This window comes from Stegostoma tigrinum, chromosome 10, assembly GCF_030684315.1.
Source record: "Stegostoma tigrinum isolate sSteTig4 chromosome 10, sSteTig4.hap1, whole genome shotgun sequence".
In the NCBI taxonomy this organism is placed as follows: domain Eukaryota; kingdom Metazoa; phylum Chordata; class Chondrichthyes; order Orectolobiformes; family Stegostomatidae; genus Stegostoma; species Stegostoma tigrinum.
The window spans coordinates 50,111,706-50,134,636 of NC_081363.1; the positions used below are offsets into that span (position 1 = coordinate 50,111,706).

Genomic DNA, 22,931 nt, shown 5'->3' on the forward strand with positions numbered 1-22,931 from the left:
ACTAGGTTTAGCATTACTTAAATGCAAATTAGCGCTCTCGTCTCCCCCCCATGTGAGTTTTAACCACAAATGAAGTTTTATATTGTACTGGTCTTTTTGGGTACTACAAACTTTGTATGGCCAGCAGCAGTAGTAACAACTTTGGACTCTGACAGGACAAAACCCCTCGTGCACGCCGCGTGCACACTATTTACAGCCGCAGCTGTTTCCGGGAACGTAACAGCTCCATGACGCACTAACAATCAAAGACGCCATTGAATCGAACCAACTCCCCAATGACGAGAAGAGAAATAGCCTCCATTTGACCTTTTATTTTTACTCGCTCGAACATTTTTTACATTCCGCAACATTCCTAAAACTTACTTTAGACAGTTTTCTAAGAGTTCCGATGAAAAAACAACGGCGAACCCGCGAAACAGCAGCTGAAAGCAAAGAATTTCCTGGTCCAGCTGAACCTCCTCGCGGTCGCTGCTTCTGCCGCCGCTTCAACAGGACCTCAAACAGCAAAAATCGCCACCAAGATGGCGCCGGAGCACCTCTCCCAGTTGCGCCTGCGCACGGCTCAAGCGCCGTCTGGGGCTACAGAGCGTGCGCAGAAGGCGGGGGATGCGTTGCACTCTGGGCCTCAGAGGCCGCTCGGATCCGTTTCCATGTGACCGCACAGCCAATCGGTGAGTGGTGCGGCCGTCTTGCTCAACATTCAGCCAATCGGAGTTCGAGAAAGGCAGGCTCGCTCAACAGCTTGTTATTTCGGTTTTCGCTGGGACCCGGGGAAGTGGACGTTAGCGGTGGACGTGTGTGAGTATGCGGTTCCTCCAGTAGTCTCGTTGGCCTTTTCACTTCTGTAGGCTTAGTGCAAAACATAATTTGGCTGCTTTTAAACAGCGTCGTGGGCGGAGGTTGGCTGGTCCTCGGTTATGAAGCTGAGGTGAATTCGCCGGAGCCCTTTCCCCCTTTTCTCGGTTTAAAGTGAACGTAGGGGGCATTGAATGGCAGTCAGCTCCGACTTCTCCACTGCCCGCCTGTTTATGCATTTTGCTGCTGTCCTTGGACCGGTAGTTCAATTGAGAACCAAGGTTTATAATCTGTTGGGACGGTGCGAAGGTGACTTGTATGTTTACGGTGGTTTCCTGCTTTTTTTATTCATGTGTAAGAGCCTCGATCGTCGCGATTTTTGTTAAAGCGCCTTAGATGTGAGGGGGGACGGGCTTAAAAGGCGGTCCGAGGCAGTCCTGTTTTTAACTTCGCCACTGTTTCCCATCGACCTGTTTTGAAGTACTGGTCTCACTTGCTTCTTTACAGAGAGTGCGTTTCTAAATTCGTATCGAACTGCAAAGAAAAAGTGGTGGTAAACGAGGGTTTTCTACTCGTAGGAGGGTGTTGGAGGGGGAGGGTGCGTTTGGCTGTCGATCTATGAGCGGAGAAGGCGACTGATTTGCCGGGACACCTCCATAATTGTACTACAGGATCTGAGCTTGTTGAACTGACATGGTGCAGAAATCGAGAGAGCAATGGCGACGTGACTCAGGATGGAGGAACAAGCGGGAAGGGGCAGTTAAATTGTCCTAAAAATCCACATCGCGTTTCAAATGTATCTTCATTGATCTCACAGTAATTTATTTAATGTATTGTTTAAAAATTTCGTGTATATGAACTTCGTAGCTTCCCCTGGATAGGGCAAGTAGAGTACGACGAAGGGAAAACATGTTATTTACATCTGAGTACATTGAAAGCTTGGTGTGTTACATGGTCCTTGTAGATTGCAGTTTAATTTTAACGAGTCGACTATGATCATATCTTTTGCTTAACTGCAGTGATCACAACTTCGAGCTGGAAGCACTCACGTAAATAGGACACTCGAAAATGAAGGTAAGTTGTCTGTATTGACTCCATTACTTCTTAACAACGTTTCTCTTTTTGACGAGTTACGTTATCCACTTTTGTCCGTAGTCGTAATGCTTGACCGTCTCAGACCGATTATTCTTTTTAATTGAACGGTTATTTGAACTGCTGAGTCGGCCTAGTAGTAAGAATGCTTGTTAATTCTGTTCAGAGCGCTGATGTGATAAATATCTAAAACGAGATGATTTGCATGACCAATAACTGATCTTTTGAACTAGACTCATGGATGAAACTTCTAAAAATATTTCAGAACAAGTAAAATAATGGTGTACTCAAATTACATATGGAGTGAAAGCAGTTAATGCAAAGAATAACACAACAGTGATTTTGTGAAGAAACCCCTGAAACTTTGGTGTGTTGCTGTAGAACTACTTCTGAACTGTGCCTCTATTCTCCTCAAATTTGTCCATTACAAATATGTAAATTAAACAGCCTGATGTTTGGTGGGTGTTGTCACAAATGGTAACTGCAATAATTTATGTAATTTTTTTTCAATGGGCATTTGCCTTCCAATCTTCATGCGTTTTTACGATTTCCAGGTGCAACAGCATTCACAAACTGATCTTTTTAACTTTATTTATTTGGGTGTAATGTTGCAGGTGTAATAGCACTCAGCAAGCTTTCATCCCTTTAGTTTGTTATAGAGTCGTAGTTATACAGCTCAGAAACAGACCCTTAGTCCAATTGATCCATGTCAACCAGGTATCAAACTGATCTAGTCCCATTTGCTATCATTTGGCCCATATCCCACTGAACCTTTCCCACTCATGTAGCCATCAGATAATTTTAAACATTGTAATTGTACCTCCCTCTGTCATCTTTGACAGCTTGTTCCATACATTCACCACCCTTTGTGTTTAAAAAGTTGCTTCCCAGGTCCCTTTTAAATCTTTCTCCTTTCACCTTAAACCTGCACCGTTTAGTTTTGGGCTCCCCTACCCTGGGGAAAAAGACCTTGGCTTGTCAGCCGTCATGATTTTATCAACCTTTTATAAGGTAATCCCTCGGCCTTGATGCTCTGGAGGGAGAAAAGTCCCAGCCTGTTCGCTTAAACCCTCCAATTCTGGTAACATGCTTGTAAATCTTTTCTCAAGTTTAACAAAATTTTTCTAACAGCAGGGAGATCAGAATTGAATGCAGTATTCTAAAAGTGATCTCATCAATGTCCTATTATAGCTGTAGCCAGCGCACCAACCAATGAAGGCAAGTGTGCCGAACATTGCCTTCACCACCCTGCTTACCTGTGACTCTGCTTTCAAGGACCTATGCACTTGCACTTCTACATCCCTTTGGTAAAGGGCCCTACCATTAAGTGTGTAAACCCTGCCCTTGTTTGATGTACCAAAATGCAATGCCTCACATTTATTTAACCTCAACTACATCTGCAACTCCTTGGCCCATTGGCCCATCTGATCAAGGTCTCGTTGTATTCTGAGATAGCCACCTTTACTGTTCACTACAATCACCAATTTTGGTGTCATCTGCAAACACACTAAGCATTCCTCCTATATTCACATCCAAAACATTTATGTAAATAACAAAAAGTCGTGGACCTGGTGATGCTCCTTGCAGCACACCACTGGCCACAGGCCTCCAGTCTGAAAAACAAACCTGTACCACCGCCCTCTGTTTCCTGCTTTCAGCCAATTTTGAATCCATTTGGCTAGGTGCCCCTGCATTTCTTATTGTCTAACCTTGCTAATCAATCTACCGTGGGGAGCTTTGTCAACGCCTTGCTGAAGTCTGTATAGACAATATCTGCCCTCATCAAACCTCTTTGTTACTTCTTCAAAACCTCAATCAAGTTAGTGATATGCATTTCCCATGTATAGTCTTGTTAACTATCCCTCATCAGTCCATAACTTTTCCAGATGCATGTAAATCCTGTCCCTCAGAATCCCCTTCAACAACTCACTATCACGACCTCAGACTCACTGGACTGTAGTCCCCTGGCTTTTCCTTACCACCTTTCTTAAATAATGGCACCACATTATCCACTGTCCAGCCTTCTGGTCCCTCACCCTTGACTGCCAGTGGTACAGATGGCTCAGCAGAGGGCCCTGCATTCTTCTCCTGAGTTTCCCAGCAAGGTTTGGGATATACCTGATAAGGCCCTGGGAATTTATCTACCTTTATCATTTTAAGACATCTGGAACATTCTCTTTTGCAATATGGACGCTTTTTTCAAGATTTTACTGTTCTCCAAGTTCCCTAGCTTCTATGACCTTCCCTATAGTAAATGCTGACACTTATAAGTCATAAAATAATTGCCAAGTATGTTCGAAGAAATGTCAATATATGGTACATCAATTCTTTTAGCAACTAATATCTGTCCTGCGTAGATGCTGTTTGAAAAATACCTGGGTTTTTAAATGGGCATGCTTGATTACTGCCTCACAAAACTGAAAAACTTAAATTTATACAGCCGCAACCTCAGGATGTTGGCACTCCATGAAAATCTTTGAAATGTACTCATTGTTATCATGAAAGGAAATGTCACAGTCACTTTGCTGTCTGTAGGAAACTTGCTGTAGGCAATACGATTAATAAGCAGATATGTTTTACTGGTGTAGAAATTAACCCAGATGTTTGGGGATGGTTCTGCTCTTCTTTCCATCGTGCGCCCTTTTACTTCTCCATGAGGGTAGATAGGGCCTCAGTTTAATATCTTCCCTGGAAGTGCAATGCACCATCACTAGAATGCTAAGATAAAGAGCAGAAGAATATATTTCTTGTATTGAACAGCAAGTGAAGAGTTAGACAAGTAATATTTCAAATAACGAGTGTAAACTACAGTATTTAATGGATAAGTAGTTACTTCTAACTGTAGACAATTCAGCAACTGGTGGAGTGAATGGACACTCTTGTAACTAGCAAGACTTCAGGATTGAATTGCTATCAGATCTGAAAAGTGATTTCTTTCTCACCTATCTCAAGTCCCTTGGAAAATTATACTAGAATTTCTTTTGTCAGGTCACCATCTTACTTGAGTGTTATTCAGGAATACAGTATATTTTTCATTTTGAAACCATGTGATATTTACTTAACCCCAGCTGGTGTATAATTATGTTTTTTATAGTAAACTGAATCATTGAATTATCAGGAATGGATTGTGAATTAACAAGAATATGTTGCTCTTTAAAACTTATAAGAAATTTTATTTTTGTTTTTAAGGAAGTCTCATGGGCCAATGGGCTGTGGAGTGGCAGATGGCATTTAGTTTAGGTAAATCTGAGGTGCAAATCAGGGCAGGACTTTACACTTTTATGGTAAGGTCCTAGGGAGTGTTGCTGAACAAAGAGACCTCAGAGTGCAGGTTCATTGTTCTTTGAAAATGGAGTCCCAGGTAGACAGAATAGTGAGGAAGGCATTTGATGTGCTGCCTTTTTTCATCAGTGCATTGCGTGTAGGAGTTTGGGAGAGCATGTTGTCGTAGTAAAGGACATTAGTTAGGCCATGATTGGAATACTACATGCAATTCAGGTCTCCCTGCTTTAGAAGGGATGTTATAAAACTTGGAAGGATTCAGAAAAGATTTTCAATGATTTTGCCAGTTTTGGTGGGTTTGAGCTATGGGACGAGGCTGTAAAGACTGAAATTGTTTGTTTCCCCGGATCGTTGGAGGCTGAGGGATGACATTATAGAGGCTTATAAAATCAAGAAGGTCATGGTTAGGGTGAATAGCCAAGGTTTATTCCCCAAAATAGCGAGGTCCAAAACTAGAGGGCACAGATTTAAGGTGAGATGGGAAAGGTTTAAAAGGTACACAAGAGGTAACTTTTTCACGCAGAGGGTGGTGTGTGCATGGAATGAGCTGCCAGAGGAAGTGGTGGAGGCTGGTATGGTGGTAACATTTAAAAACTATTCGGTGGGTATGTGAATAGGAAGAGTTGAGAGCGATTATGGACCGAAAGCTGGCCAATAAGAATAGATTAATCTGGCCGGGATAGATGAATTAGATTGAAGGATCTGTTTCAGAGCTGTACAACTGCATGACTCTAAAGTATGAATAACAAATGTTCACTTCTGTGTTTGATAATCAGCATATCTTCTAACATTACAGAGACTCTAACTTTTGACTTGATAAAAATGGTTTAATCACAAATACAGTTAATTTTAAAGTTCGTGATCCCGAAATGCTTGCATCAAAGTTGCTCCTGTCTGGGAAAAGGTTATGTACTTGTTTTGTAGCAATTTACAGCTGTTGTTTTTAAACGGAACTTTGCTGAGTATTCATGGGAAGAGTGCAGTGAAATCAACATGCTACATAAATGTACCAAGGTGCCTGTATCAGCACCACCTAGTCATTTCAGAGGTTCAGGCTTCATGAGCAAGTTTTTCCTCATCAGGCATTGGATCTCTCTTAAAAATGGCTCAAATGACAACTTGGGTGTTTGGTTTCAGAAAAGCGATTGCCTGCTTGTTACTGGAGACAATAATGCATTAATTATGTTAATGGAATGGTAATCTAGTGTCTTGGTTAAAGACATGCTGACATGAAACTGCAGGATTATCATAAAAAAACCTGTCAACTTGCTTTTTGGCCAATATTTGGCTCCAGACTCTCAGCGATGAAATGAAGCAATTAAATTCTTTTTGGAATGGCCTACTGTGCCATTCAATTGTGAAGAAGATGGTTCATCACCACCTTGACAGCAGTTAAGAATGGCCAGTGCAGGTTTGCAAGGCCAGCATTCTGAAAATTAATAAATAAGGTGGACTTACATTATTGCGCCAGGTCCTACAAATATAGTGAGGTTTTTAAAGTTTAATTGGACTACTTTGGAACATGTGATGTACATATTCTTGAAACAGATGGAGGGTGGTTTAGCCCTTGGACTCGTACTGTTAGCAACTGAAAACTGCTTGATCACCAACAAGTTTGCCGTGTTTCAGTTTTTGCTTTTTTTAAAAAAGTTATTAGTAAAGTTTGAAAGAAAACTTAATGAACCATCATATAAACTTTAAAACCACAAATGCAGTTTGAATTGAGGATAGGTGGATGAAAAAATTCTAGTCTTAGTTTTTAATAAGTGCATGTAAGAACTGTAGGAATTAATAATATTAATAAATCCATTTATTAGTTGAATTATCAATCTCTGTATAACAAAATACAATTTGATGGATTCGTTAGAAAAGAAATGGCCATCAAATAGCAGAAGTAGCATATTTTGTTTAAATAATTGCTGTTTGTATATTTGTTTCAGAGTTAAGTGCAAATGGTCTTTGATAAGTTCTATTTGAGGACACTTTCTTTTGACATTGAAATAACACACTTTGGGTGCTAATATGATTTTTGCACAGCCTGTGGACAACTGAATTTCTCACATAAACTATTCTGCCAGTGTAAATTTTGCTGCTTTTTAGTCAAACTAGATTGATTGTCTTTCTTCTGTCAGAAAGACAGATTTCTTCATTTCGTATTCAGAAGAGCAACATATAGACGGTTGTCAGATTGAAACCAGCTCATTTTGACTGATGTTGATTGCATTATTGTAATCAATTCTTGATTCCTTTTGAATTTCCTTACACTTTTGAAACTTGTACCGAAAGGTGGCTTCTCAAGTCTCCTATTGTTAATTTCTTCTTTTGTCTTTTATTTAGGTTTCTTTGTAAACTTCACATCAAAAAAGAAAGCTGGCAATATGTTTCCAAGCCTTCACAAATACAGAATGAACTAGCTCCAAGAGCATGTCAAAAGGAATGCTAGGAGTTTGTCATTCCACATTTTTTTTCTATCAGAAAGATTTTGTCTCTGGCCAGCAATTTTCCTGGAAGTAACAGAAAATTTGCAGAGACAAATGATTGCTCTGTATTTCCATGCCACTGTTAATCATTGATCCAGGAAGCTAAGTACCTTTTTTTCCAAAAATAAGGCAAAGTAACATTATTATTGAAAGTTTTAAATCCTTTTTGGCATGGTTATATGGTCTAGTCTAAAGACATATAAAAGAGGAGCAGAAGTTGACCATTCGACCATTAATGCCTGCTCCACCATTCAATAAAGTCGTTGTTAATCTATTTGTGTTCTGAATTCCACATTACTATTTACTGCGATAGCTTCTAATTTCCTTGCTTCACCAAAATTCTATCTAACTTAACCGTAAACACATTCAATTGCTCCTTCAAGTCCCTTTTGAGACTGACAATTGTAAATATCCTTTCAACTTTCACTTTATCAAAATCCAGTAACTTAAATTCAATGTAATTGCCCCTTATTCTACTGAATTCTAGCAAAAACAAGCCATGTCTGCCCAATCTTTCCTCAGAAGGCAACATGCTCATTTGATATATCAATCTAGTAAACCTCTGAATGGACTCCAATTTCATTCTACTTTAAATTAGCAGACCAAAATTTTTTCCAGTATTTAGGATGTGCTGTTACCAATGCCGTGTATTTCTGAAGCATGACACTTATTCCTTTTAAGTTCAATTCCTCTTGTAATAAAGATTGTAGCCTTCCTGATTACTTGCTGTAACTTTGTACTCATTTTTTGTGACTCATGCACCTTGGAATTCTGCAGTTGTTCTCCATTTGAGCACTGCGCTGATTTTTAAAATTTTTTAACTCTTCCTGCCAAAGTGATCAACTTTACACATTCCCACAAAATATTCGGTTATGCTCGATTTTTGACCATTTAACTAAACAAGGATGCAACCAGCTAGATAAGTATGTTGTGAAGGCGACACAATCTTCCTATTTATCTTTGTGTTATCTGTAAATTTGTTCCCCCCACCTTCCCCCTCCAAGTGCTTTCAATCGTCTCATCTTTGTCATTGATAGAAATTTTAAAAAGTTGAGGGCCCAGCATGGAGCCCTTAAGGACCCCACACTCAGCACATCCTGCCAATAATACAAAAGACCCCATTATTGTTTATCTACCACGAGCTACTTTGTGTGAAATGACGTCATATATGACTTGTCAAATGCTTCTCATTGCTCTGAGATTTATATTGAACCTGTCTGATGAGTTACTTTGCTTACAGACTGAAGGAAAATGGCATCTGAATTTGTGATCTGGGAACTGGCTACAACTTTATTTTACAGTTTTTGAATTGTGTATAGTTTCAAAATTATAATTAACTGAACAAACAAAACAATTTTGACTGCAGCACCAAATCAAAATTTTCTTTTTCTTCACTGAAATACAAACAGATGTGCAGCAAAGGGGCAACTAAATGTGCTGTCATACAAGTGTGGTTTTAATGATGCTCAGAAACCTGGAATGCAAATAATCTTGGCAACAAGTACACATATGATAAATGAGATCAGGCTAAGTTGTTGGAAAGTGACCACTAGGACAAGTTACACTCACTAGGGTTTGTTCTCTTGGATAAGTGGGGCAGAGGGGGGAGCCATGCTTTCCATGGGGCAGCAGATTTGCAATTGTGTTGAATTTTGTAACTGCTGTCTTTTCTTTCTGGAGGGCCAAATTAAGGAAGGAAGAATGAATGGTTAAGATCCAGGATTTACGATAGTGATAGTTGGAGGAGAAATAATAACACTCTAAAAATCATCTTGAGTATCAGTGAGCCTTTCTTGGTTTAGGATATTGCTTTTCTCAGGATTCATAAGCAATACATCAGGAAAGTGGGCCAACCCAAAGGATCTGTTTTTAAATGGATAATATACACAACTTTTGTTGACAGGAATATTTTCTTTAGAACATCTAGATCCAAGCTAATTATGATAGAAATATTGAGTGCTGTGGGTGTGGAGATCAGCTAGTCCAGTAGTTTCTGGGAAGCATTGTGCACTGGAATTGTAATTTCAATGACATATTCCAGTACAGATGAACCTAATACTAGTCTAGAAAATCTAAGCAAAACTGTTTGTTCTGATTTGTGTGAGGTTTTTCTACAAATCATGATATTAATTTGAAAGAACTTTCGATTGATTATTCTAAGGGTTACAGTCCTGAAACCATGCAACAGCACTCTATTGTATGATGAATATCGTCTGTTGTCAGCTTACCATGTTGTGATGGTGCTAGTTAAGTTTGTATATCAGAGTTGATTAATATTTTTAGTTAAACTTGGAAAAACGTTTTTGAAAATCTTGGCAAAAAGCATGTAAATATTTGATCACTGTTTTGTATTTGGATTCTGAAAGTGGCGCAGTGGTAGTGTCTCTACTCCTGGACTAAGACACCCGAGTTTCAGTCCCACCTACGCCAATATGTGTCTGAACAGATTGGTTAGAAAAATAGGTAAAATAATTGAGAATCTTTCAGGTACTGTGTTTCATTATCTAAACTGTAATAAAAATATACTGTAGTATTCTAAGGTTGTAAATTCCAGGTTACAGTCCAAAGCAATTATTTTAATGCCTGTTCAGTTCAGTTCACAAATTGACAGCTTAAATTAAGGTCAGTTATGATGTCCTACAGTCACAGGTAGAATCATAACCAATTACAGACAAATACAGTTCATTGCATAAATAGAGCATAATAAAGCACAATTTGCTCAATGTAACGGATTGAGCTGTGTGTAACTGGAATAGATTAATAATGTTTGGCAAAATTGAACCACTAATCTGACTTCATGAAATGAAAGTATTTGTGACTACAATTGCGAATTCAAACCAATTCTGAACTTGAGTTTGGAGTTCCTGGTGTAGTCTCAAGTTTTTTTTTATTGTAGTGTGATTACACGTTCAAGGCTTGCATCACTCTTGTCATTTGTTTTTCTCTCCCACCAAAAGTTGCCTTCAACTTTCTCTCAGATGCTCTTTTCCAACTATATAAACACGTTAAATTTATATTTAACACAATGAAATGTTCCAGAGCACTTCACAGAGATATTAGGAAACCAAGTACGATGCTGAACCACAGAAAGAAATGTTAGGTTTTTTTAAAAGGAGGATCGTTAATAGAATATTTCTCAGCTTGGGCGCAGGCAACTGTGTATGACCACCATTTGGAATGATTAAAGTCAGGAATGCTGAAGAGTGGAAATTATAGGAATGTAAATATCTTGGGGAGACGATAAGGCTGAATGGGCAACAGAAAGGCCAAGCCATTGAATAATTGAAACCAGGAATAAGAATTTGAAAATTGAAATGCTTTTTCCTTAGTCAGTTTGAGTCAACAATTAAAAGGCTGATCAGTAAAATCGCATCTGATGTGAATTGGAATGAGGGCAGCAGAGTTGTGGATGACTTCAAATGTACAGAAGGTAGGTTGTGCACGACTGGCCAAGAGTGCTTAAGAATAAGCTAGGCGTAGTAGTGACAAAGAGATGTGTGGTGCAACATCAGAAGAATGGTAGCAGTGTGAAGACTTGATGTGTTGTGCCTCATCTTAGTGATGGCACGGGTATGTGGTGGAAACCTCATCTGGGTCACATAAAACACAAATTGGGAACTTTGTTTTATGCTTAGATAGTTGTGAGTGAGAATCTACAGTGTTAGAGTTGAGTTGCATCTGTCAGTTGTGTCTTCCTGAAGTTTAACTTTACAAGTGAGATCATCTACTCTGCTACCTTTGTCATGTGTCCATTACGGCCTTGGGTTTACCTGTGTTGAATCTACTTATGTCTTTTTTTCTCTCTCTCTCTCTCTCTCTTCTCTATTTCTGTCACACTTTTTCTCACTCTCATCTGTTCTCACCACACCATCTCATCCATAAGGCCCATCACTCATTCTGTTGATCTCATTTCCACTGAATTTTTGACCATCAGCTTCCACCCTGATCTTCACTACTTCTCTTTCCTCTCCATCTTGCCTACAATTCTGTTTGAATCTCTCCAATTAGGCCTTCATCTCTGCCGTAGCACCAAAGCAGTGCCAGTCCAAATCATAAATGACAAGTGATCCGATGTGATGAATTATCATAATTTTAGACAATTTTTGACTCATTCAACTATGCTACGTCCCCAACATCTTTCTCCTATTGTGCAACTCAAAAGAATCTGTCCTCACTTAGTTCTACTCTTGTTTTTAAGATCATAGCTAGATTATCTGCAGTTTCTCTTCCTTTGCCCTCACTGTGGTTTACAGGCATCCAAGGGTCTTTATCTGTCATCCTCATTTAAGTGCAGATTTTGTGAAAGGTCGTCTGTAGACACTGTCACCTTGCAACTGGAACTGCTGATACCCAAGTGAAGTTCTCTGCCATTTCTCTTAAACCCCTCTACTGCATCTCTGTTATCAGGTTGTTAGTCTGAAGTTAGCCACCATTTCTTTGAGTTGAAAATTGTTAGTCCTAAATGATGTATCTCCCCTCCCCCCACTGCATCCCAAAACCAGCCCAGCTCACCCCCGTCTCCCTCACCTGTTCTTCCTCTCACCTATTTCCCCCTCCCACCTCAAGCCGCACCTCCATTTCCTACCTACTAACCTCATCCCGCCCCCTTGACCTGTCCGTCCTTCCTAGACTGATCTATCCCCTCCCTACCTCCCCACCTACACTTGCCTCTCCACCTATCTTCTCCTCTATCCATCTTCTGTCCGCCTTCCCCTCTCTCCCTATTTATTTCAGAACCCTCTCCCCATCCCCCTTTTCTGATGAAGGGTTTAGGCCCGAAACATCAGCTTTTGTGCTGCTTAGCCTGCTGCGTTCATCCAGCTCCATACTTTGTTGTCTCGGATTCTCCAGCATCTGCAGTTCCCATTGTCCCTGATTCCTTGGTTGACCTTCTGTCTTCCATGTTTTGAATTGACTTGTGCTTGTTCAAACCTTCAAAAGACATAGTGGTCCCAGTTGAGGTATAGAAATGTCAGGTTCTGAAGAGTCACATTATACTTGGAACATAGATTTGTTTCTCGCTTCACAGATGCCACCAGATCTACTGAGCTTCTCTATCACTCTATCGTTTTTATATCAAAGAACGGCAGGTCGTGACTAATATCCCAAGGTCAGTGTAGTCTCCTGGAATACTTTTAGGAGCAGCGTGGATAGACCAACTTGATCTTAGCTCAGTTGATGTCGTGGAATCGGAGACTGCAATACATCAGGGAGGGGAAAAGTTACCTGGATGCTTGTTCAAGGAATTGACTCCCACAATCTTCTGTTATAGAGAATTCTACAAAGTTCTCAACCCTTTGAGTGATGAAAGCTTTCTTCGCTTCAGTCCTAAATGATCAACACTGTATCCTGAACCTATGTCCCCTGGTTCTATACTCCCTAAACAAGGAAGACATCTTTGCGCGTAGTCTGCCCACTCTTTTTGGAATTTTCATGAAAGGATAGAATGTAAATCAAGAAATGAAGATGGGTGCAACAACGATTGTGAGTCATGTTAGTCTTCAGTGGATTGCTGAATCAAATTGGCTAAGTCGTGTGGAATTTGCGTTCAGTGTGTGTATTTGGGGCAGTTTCTGAGAACAATACAGTCTGAAAGCTACCGTGGAAAATCGTGATGATATGTAATGGGACAGGATTAATTTATTACCTCTTAGTAAGAGAACTCCCAGGTTAAACTGATCTTAATGTGATAGAATGAAAACATTCAGTTTTCAGGTGAGTAATTTGGGTCAGAAACTAATGCCTGCTCTGAAGGGGAATATATGGATGTGAAGGCCAGATTGTCTAAAGTGGAATAGATTGAAAGTTTAAGACTAGGAAGTTTAAGAAAGTTTACGAAAAGTAGTGGTAGACTTGAAATGACAAATTTTATCTCTTAACCAAAATGCATTTCATTGACAAAGGCTCTCTAAGAATGCATTGTCTGTGGCTAATTAAGAACATTGTGGTTGCTATCAAACTAAAAAAGGGTGTACAATTCTCCATAAATTAGAACTACCTAGAAAGCTTGCAGAAGTTTGGAAACCACCAAAAGATGGCTTTAACAAATAAGATGGAACAAACTGAATTATTGAAGAAAAATAGCAACAGATATAAAAAGAGCAAAGATTTCTGAAGTTATATTTTCTTAAAAAAGCATTGACCATTCAGAGAGTGAGACAGGGGAATTAATAACAGGAAACAAGCCAACGGCAGAGACGAGGTACAGCTATTTTGTGGTTGTATTCATAGCACGGGACACAAACATCCTATTGTTGAAAATCAAGCGGCAAATGGCAAGAAAGAATTTAAAATGATGTCAAATTCTAGAGGAAAAGGCTCATGAACTATTGGCTAACAGGTCCCCGCTTCTTATGGTCTTCATCTTAGGGACTTAAACAAAGTGTCTGCAATCTTTTAAAATTTCTAGAATTTCTACATTCCGGAAAAGTTTCAGTGGATTGCAAATCTGTAACTGTATTCAAGAAAGGAGAGACCTGTAGAGCAGGAAATTACTATTTGGGCCAGTAAGTCTAACATAGGTCATTGCGAAAGTGGTAGAAACAATTAATAATGAAGTAGTTGTAGGATACATAGAAAATCGTAGCACGTTAGGGTTTTGTCATGGGGATATCATGGTTCACATATGGTTCTTTGAGGATGTAACAAGCAAGTTGTAAGGAAGATACAAAGAGTCTGCAAAGTGATATAGATAACTTAAGCGAGCAAAAAATTGGCAGCTGTAGTACACTGTGATGAAGTGTGGGGTTGTCCACTCTGGCAGAATGTTGCACGACAGCAAGATCTTTGTGTCTGTGAACATGAATCAACAAAGCTGAGCATTCAAGTCATTAGGAAAGCAAGTGAAAGATTGGATTTTATTGCAAGGCCATTGGAGTACAAGAGTGGATAAATCTAACAGGGTATTGGTGAGACTATCTGTGAACAGTTTTGGTCCCTCCCATTAAAAAGAGGTGTAATTCCCCTAGAAGTAGTACGGACAAGATTCAATCATCTTCTGATTCCTGGATTGAGGTATTATGAGGAATGATTGGGCAGGTTGGGCCTATAATGTCATTGCAGCTTGGAATGAGTTGGAATAGAACTGAAACATATAGAATTCTTATTAGGCTAATAGGATGGATATTAAGAGGATGGTTCTTCTTGTGACAAATCCAGAACTTGGGGACACAGGTTAAAAATGGGTGTTTTCCTCATTTTTGTAAAGAGGTGAGGAAGAAAGTTTTCTCTGGAGAGTCAATGGTCTTTGGAATTCTGCTCCATAAAGAGAGGGAAGACTGGGTCTGTACTGAGTTAGATCGATCTTCAGATCTTTGACAAAGGAATCCAGGGTCACAAAGGCAGAGCTAAAGCAGTAATTAGATCACACCACAACATTACTGCGCAGTGGGATATGTTTGATGGACTGAATGACCATTCTCCTGCTCTCGTTTTTTTATGATCTTTATTTGCCAATTGCATCCCCATTGTAAATACCACTCTGTATTTCTTTTGAAATCATTTTCTTTGTGTGGAATCAACAGTCCAGAAAAAGGTCCTTCAGCCTATTGAGTCTAGACCAGCAGCCTGTAGGGCAGATCTGTTTTAATTCCGCACTGTCTTTCCTTGTAGGCACGTTTATTTCCCTCAAGCACTCAGCTAATTTTCTCCAAGTTATTTGTCATCTCTGCTTCTACTACCTTTTCAGGCATTGAATATCATTACCACTTACACGTTCTTCCATTAATGTCTCCCTCTATCTCAAATTGGAATTCTAAATCAGTGTACAAACAGGGTGAGACAGTCAGCTAATAAGAATGGGTTTACTTTGTCTCCTTTAGCTAGAATTAGTCTTGTATGGTTCCATCAAATATTCCCAAATGTTGTGCTCCAAAGACAACCCCAGCTTTTTTAAAATCTAATTTTGCAGTGAAAAACCCTGGCCACTGGATCTGCCATGGTAAATCTGCTCTACGCTTTAATAAAGGATCTGCATATCATTTCCTAAGTGTGGTGGCCAGAACTGGATGCTAATTTTGTTTTATTCAGTCAGGCAATGTGCAACTTGTTGGCTGCACCAACATTTATTGCTTACCCCTTATTACCCTTGACATCGTAGTTGTGAGCTGCCTTCTTGAACCCAACAGTCTGTCTGGTGCAAATAAACCGACAGTGCTGTTGGCTGGTGGAATGGTTTCAGTTTTGACTCTGATACACTGAAGGAGCAGTGATTTATCTCCAAATTGGGACGTGAGTGACACGGAGAAGGGTTTGCAGGCAATGATGTTCTTTGGTATTTGTTGTTCATGTCCTTTCAGATGATAGTGGTTGTGGGTTTGGAAGCTGCTATCTGAGGAGCCATGATGAATCTCTGCAGCCCCTATGTTATTGATAAGCACTACTGCTAATTTTTGTCATTGCTAGAATGAGTGAATATTTGTGTTACCAACAAGTACACCATTTTATCCTGGATGATGTCTAGCTTCTTGAGTCATGTTGGATCTACACTTGCGAGTCGAGGTGAGTTACTAGTTGCAGGATTCTTATCCCCTGACCTTCTCTTGTTGCCACAGTATTTAATATGGCTATTCTAATTCAGTTTCAGGTAAGTGATAATCCTCAGAATATTCAAAGTGGGGTTTCGTTTTGGAATTGCTGTTTGAATGTTGGAGGATGATAGTTAGAATCCCTGATGTTGGAGATGATCATTGCCTTGTGCTTGAGTGGCACCATTGTTACTTGTCACTTGGCAGCTTAAGCCTGGATATTGTCTGGGTGTTACATCTCAACGCAAGGTGGTTCAGTACCTGCAGACTCATGAACAATGCTGAACATTTTGCAGTCATCAGTACATATCCCCACTTCCGACCTTATGAAGACAGGAAGGTGACCTTCTGATGAAGGTGGTTGGGCCTAGGAAAATACCTTGAGGAATTCCAGCAGTAAAGTACTATGGTTTAGCGGACTCATTTCCAACATGAAAACTTTGTGTTCTTTGTGCTAAGTATGAGTCCAGACAGAAGAGAGTTTCCCCCTGATTCTCACTGACTTTCATTTTGCTAGTGTGCCTTGATGCCACACTTGGTCAAATGCTTTAATGTCAAGGGCAGTCACTGTCGCCTCCTTCTCTGGTGCTTAGCTCTTTCTTGATGTTACATTAGGTGAATCAAATTGGTTGAAGACTGACGTGTGATGTTGGGAACCTTTGGAAGTGAACATTTGGCACTTTTGGCTGACAACTTTTGCAGCTGCTGCAGCCTTTTGTTTTGCATTGTTGTGCTGGGCACCTCCTTCATTGAGGATTTTGATATTTCTGTAGCCGCCACTTGCAAATAGGGCAGTACTATTTGGAAATGGATGTTAGAGTACTGTAGATCTTAGATCACATTTGTTTGGATCACTTAGCTCTGTCTGTCATTTGCTGCTTGTACTTTCTGGTACGAAACTAACCCTGTGTTGTAACTTCACCAGTTGTACCATAACCAGAATTTTATACAAGTTCATCATAATTTCTTTGCTTTTGGACTTTGAATTTCTGTTCAGGTAATTAAAAATCACATCTGCATTGCTAACTCCTCTCTCAGTACATCCTGCTCCCTTAAGAGATCCATGCACACAAGCCCCATCTCGAACAAGAGATTGAGATATGCAGTCAAGCACTAATAATTCCAACTAAAACTCTAATTTAGGAGGGTCCTCCAAAAGACTGTAGCAAACTTACAGGTGGCCCTACAAACATAATTAGATTTAAAATTGTTGAGAATATATAACTACAGAAGTCTTGGCAGGGAAATAAATAAACCAAGTCTGTAGCATATGTTATTATAAACAGTATTGTTAAGTTGGTGGTGCTTTTGTTTAATTTTTCTGTATACAATCAAGTTTTTGTATTTTATTAAGTGAAATCCTACGGCCTGTAGGTCAGAGCAACTTATCTGATTGTGAAACAAAATTATTTAAGATCCCTGAGTAAATCATAGCAATCCAAATGTACACAAAATGGCAGCTAATTTGAGTACAGCAAAATGCCATACTAACATGTCAGAAATGGGAGCAGGCAGCAAACAGCATTGAGATGTGACCCATAGTCAATTGTACTGATGTTGGTTTGGATATAAATAGAGCCCAAAGTCTATAGCTACGCCCCCATTTCTTCATATAGTATCATTGGAAATACAGAACCATGCATTTATTTCCCCTCTCTCTTGCGCTCCACTGTTTGATCAACTTACAAGTAGTACAGTAGTAACTGCTGCTCTATTCCACTGTGTTTACTTTCACTCTCCTGCTGATAGCTCCTGTAATAAAAAGTACCATTTATGACCTCTCCTTGAATGTACAACATATGCCTGAGGTTTGTGTTCTCTTGCATTATCTGTTCTGTAGTCTGAAAAGATTTGTTAAATACTTAGGTGGCAATCAGACAAGTCTAATTTGATTTTTTTTACCAAACTGCTTATCTCTGATAATGTTTTCGTGAAATTAATCTGCATTGTCACTAATTTTGATATATTCTTATAATTACCCACGACTATATGTAATGAATCGGCAACTGAAATTGGGTAATTTGAACTTGAATGTTAACCGTTTGATTCATAATTTGTGCCTGGCTATAAAGAAGTAGGATCCTTTCTCTGTCTTTACAGTCTGTACTGCCACCTTCTTGTACAAGTTGGTTGAATAGAAAGCCATGGCAGTCTGGCATCAGTTGAACTGAAAGTATTTTTGATATACCGTGTAAGACAAGTAAAGCAAAAGCATTAAATAATGTATCAAGTAAAAAAAATTAATGACTTCCTCAAACACAGCAGAGTAGAGGTCAAGAAAATTAAGATATTTACTATACTATAAGCAAAAAAGAAATTGAAATTGCTGCAATTCATTCTGTTAAATAATGATGGAAAAAAGACTCACTTTGGGTGTGAATATAGCTAGAAATATTGATGTTGTGGCTCTTAAGTCAACGTATAGTAAATATCTTAATTTTCTTGTTCTCTCCTCTGCTGTGTTTGAGGAAGTCATTAATTTTTTTTACTTGATACATTATTTAATGGAGATCTGTAAAAATATGTTTTCATCTTTAGAACAGGTAATTTTGTTAATACAGAAACAAAATGCTGGAGATGCCAGAAAACTTAAAGAAACAGAAAATGCTTACAATACTGAATACATCAGACGTCATCCATGGAAAGAAATAAAGTTAATGGGCCATATTTTCCTCGTAGTAGTAATCTCATCTAGTTGACACTGACTCTTTTTGTGAAAGAAATGGGCTCCACCTTTGAGGAGATTCCAATCAGCGCTCCTTCAGAAATGTGAAGCTGTTCATGCATTCTGACAGTTCTTTCATCGTGCAGAACTCATGGGAGGAAGGCAAACCATGCCAGTTTCCACAGTAGTCAGCTGCCATGTTCTGGAATTTATAGGTCCAGAATTACATCCACTTTGCTGTTAACTGGTAAGAGCATTTGTAAACTCTAAAGTATATGATGTTGAGGGGGCTAAATATACGATGCAATGCTTAAGGTTGCTTGCGTTGAAGAAGGTGGTCAAGTCCAGAGTGAGTGAAGGAGGTGGAAATTGGGTCTGGAGCGGGTGAATAAGGCTTAGTTCTCAGGGTAGGTAGAGTGGTTGAAGGAGGTTCAGCTCCCAGAGGGTGAAGGATGTTTGGGTTGGGGTGGAGTTGTCAGTTCAAGGTGTGAGGTAAGTATAGGGTTAAATATTTACTCAGGAATTAGACGATGTATTGAATAGACTAACTTTCTTTGGTACCTATTTTAATTGCCTCAGAATCCTCCAAATTATCTGATTTCAGCATTCAGGACATGGCAGTATTGTCCAGCAGAATCTTCAGTTTCCATGAAAAATTTCTTTGGAGTGTGCCATGGTGGGGATTCTACAGGGTCTTCATGCGTCACTCCCGTTTATACTGGAATAATGAAGATGTGACCAGCAGAAAATGCAGAACAGTTTTTTCTGTTTGGGACCTTTCACTTGGTTTTATTAATTTTAGGATAGGCAAGTTATTTTCTTGGCAGGGGTTTGCTTTTTCAGCAATCTTAATATAATTGTGGCCAGAATGAGAAAACTGTTGCTTATTACAGTAAAATTTTCATACGTCGCCTGTATAGCGCATTTTAGGTATAACGTTGTTGATGTGTCACCCTTGCGGAATAACTACAGCACAACAACAAGCATTTAGTCCAATAGGTTTAAACTGTTTTTATGCTTCACATCAGCATTCTCCCCTCCTTCAACATATCCCAGTTGTTTTCTTCCTTACATTGCGTAGATTTTTCTAATGGCTGCAGCTATTCTTGGAAAATTTTCTTCGGTCTCTTGTAGTAGTTGAGAGGTGGTTCACTGGTTGTAAATATTCCATATCAAAGCATTTCTTTTTCCCCCACCAAGCTGTAATTGATTGATTGCTTTCTATTCTGTTGTTTTTACTGAAATTAAAGAGTCAATTCAGCCTTTATGTGCCCTTTGAAAAAGATATCTAGTCAGTCCCATTCCCCTGCCCTTTCTCCATAACCTGATCATCCTTTCGGAGGAATGCTGTCCCATTGAACATAGTATGTCAGCTGGGACTCAGCAAGGCAAAGTTAAATACAAAAGAGTAATAACACAGGTGCTGGAAATATGACATAAAGACTAAGTTCTGATTAGCAGTGTCTATGGAGAGAAAGAGAACTAACATTGCAGATCGATCTGAAATGTCAACTACGTTCCTCTCCACAGATGCTTCCTGACCCCTTGAGTATATCCGGCACATCCTGCGTTAATTGTAGTTATTTATAAGGGATTAGCATAACTTGTTTGCTTTTGTACTATATACAACAACATGTGTTATTTAAATGCTATATAAATCTAATAAAAGACCCATTATTCTGTGTATGGTAGAAGATCCCTTATATTTCTTTACACAGTGTTACCAACTTGTTCTGCATCCCTATGCAATTGTGCCGTACGGGGTGATTCTGAAATTATGCCACCTGTAAACCTATCTTTGGCTTCTTTTTTTGTCACATCTTTCATCCTGGACTGTGTACCCCTTCTGTCATTTAATTTCTTCTATATTCCAGCTTATTTCCAGTCCCCTTTCCTGCTTGTGAATCTTAAAATCCCTATGATATGGAAGCAGGCCATTTGGCTCTTCAAGTCCACACCTATCCCTCTAGCCTTTCCCTATAACCCTGCATTTCCCATGACCAATCCACCTAACCTGCGCACCTTTGGATGGTGGGAGGAATCCGGAGCACCTTGAGGAAACCTGTGCAGACTCGGGGAGAATTTGCAAACTAAGCCCAAGGACGGAATCAAGCCTGAGACCTTGGCACTGTGAGGCAGCAGTGCTAACCTCTGAGCTACTGGGTATTTTGATAAAACCTGTCACATCTCCAATTTTGTCTCAGATTTTAAGCACAGACTCAGCTTATCCTTTTTGATGCTACCTGACCTCTGAATAATTTAAATTTTTTGAGTTTCTCCTCTGAATTTCCAATATCCCCAGTTTTGTCTTTGAACCAGACTTCTTTGCTAAATTTCATTTGTCATATGCTTGCCCATTTAAGCAATTCATATCTTCATGAAGTCTTTGGCTTTTTTTCCTTGTGGCATGAAGCACTGCTTGCAGTTTTGAGGAGATAAGTAATATCAACTAATTTGTTGATGATTGTCCACAAATATAGTCTGTTACAGACTACCACTCTTTCTTTTTTATAAAAAAGTGATGTTTCGGGTTGATTTCTGAAGAAGGGCGTTGACCTGAAACATCAGCTTTCCTGCTCCTCTGATGCTGCTTGGCCTACTAGTTCATTCAGCTCTACACTGTGTTATTTCAGTAACTAAACTTAGCTTGCTTCTAAATTTGGCTGTCACTAGTTCTGAACGAAAGCTACCTTTCTCGATCCATTATACTGAAAGGAAAGGGCGAAGTTAAAATAGACTTTCCTGTTTATTGATTTGTGAGGATAGAAAATGGATCAGTTAAGGATCCACTCTTGTTGTCCACTGTTGGATTACAGAATTAAATATGTGTAGGTGCTGAATCAGAACAGCGTTGGAGAAAACTGTTCAGACACAAGATTGTGATGGGCTGGGATGCACTTCTGGGATTAGTAATTGAAATGGAGAACAACATGTTTTAAGTTATGCATATATTAAATAGTAGTGAAAGGAACAGGAGAATACGCAGGGGCTATTTTCCCTGGAGCATTGGAGGCTGTGGTAACCTTATCGATGTTTATAAAATCAGGAGGGGCATAGATAGGGTGAATAGCCATGGTCTTTTCCCCAGAGTGGCAGAGTCCAAAACTTGGATGGCATAGGTTTAAGGTGAGAGGAGAGAGATTTAAAAGGGGCCTAAGGAGCAACTGTTTCACAAAGTGGGTGGTGCATGTATGGAATGAGCTGCCAGAGGAAGTGGTAGAGGCTGGTACAAGTACAGCATTTAAAAGGTGTCTGGAAGGGTAGATAAATAGGAAGGGTGTAAGAGGGATCTGGGCTAAATGCTGGCAAATGGAACAAGATTAATTTAGGATATCTGGTCTGCATAGATGAGTTGAACTGAACGGTCATTTTCCATTCCTATACAGCTCTTTGACTCTAAATGAAGACTGGCACACCCCTAATTTCTTCCTGATCCCCATCTTCAAAGAAAGAAGATTGATGAATTGATCAGTCCAAGGACATTAAATATTATAAAACAGCAATCATTATTGCTTTTTGTTTCTGAAGAAGGTTTATTTTTCTCATCTGCCTCTGCATAATTGCCCCTCTTACTAAGAAAATAAGCTTGCTCCTGGTGGGCAACATGCAGAAAGAGCTAGCATTGATTTTTAAATTTCTTCAGTTTCCTTGATGCTTCTGACAAGAGACCGACATTGAAAATCTTGCTATAACTTTTTATTTTCTCACAAGATGTGGGCATCGCTGGCTAGGTCAGCATTTATTGCCAATCACAAATTACTCAGAGGGCAGTTTAGGAGTCAACAACTTTGCCGTGGGTCGGAAGAAACGTGTAGAACAGACCAGGCGAGGATGGTAGTTTTCTTCCTGAAAGGATACTGGTGAACCAGGTGGGCTTTTCGAGCAATCAACAACTGTTTCATGGTCATCATTAAATTCATAATTCCAGATTTTTATTGAAATCAAATTTACCCATCTGCTGAGGTGGGAACACCGGTTTCCACTATCCAGGTCTCTGGAGGAATAGTCTAGTGATTATACCACTAAGCCAACACTTCCCATTTATAGTATAAAACTCAACATAACCTTCCTGATGCTGTCTTGATGCATTAT

The 22,931-nt window shown here is 39.5% G+C and overlaps 1 protein-coding gene and 1 long non-coding RNA gene across 6 annotated transcripts in view; one reads left to right on the top strand and one right to left on the bottom strand.

Moving 5' to 3' along the window:
* LOC125455433 (uncharacterized) overlaps positions 1–560 on the bottom strand; it is a 46,904-nt gene extending 46,344 nt beyond the window's left edge. For both annotated transcript variants that reach the window (XR_007248242.2, XR_007248243.2), the window contains exon 1: positions 364–560. This is a non-coding gene — a long non-coding RNA (uncharacterized LOC125455433). The remainder of the gene's footprint in view (positions 1–363) is intronic.
* Positions 561–760: 200 nt separating this feature from the next.
* Positions 761–22,931, top strand: part of arid4a (AT-rich interactive domain 4A) — a 158,264-nt gene continuing 136,093 nt past the window's right edge. Inside the window, exons 1-2 of one of the 4 annotated variants that reach the window (XM_059649181.1) lie at positions 761–796; positions 1,815–1,869. In XM_059649181.1, coding sequence (XP_059505164.1) covers positions 1,864–1,869 — 6 coding nt within the window. In that variant the 5' untranslated portion in view covers positions 761–796; positions 1,815–1,863. The other 3 variants (XM_048537714.2, XM_048537716.2, XM_048537715.2) reach the window with 3 other exon arrangements.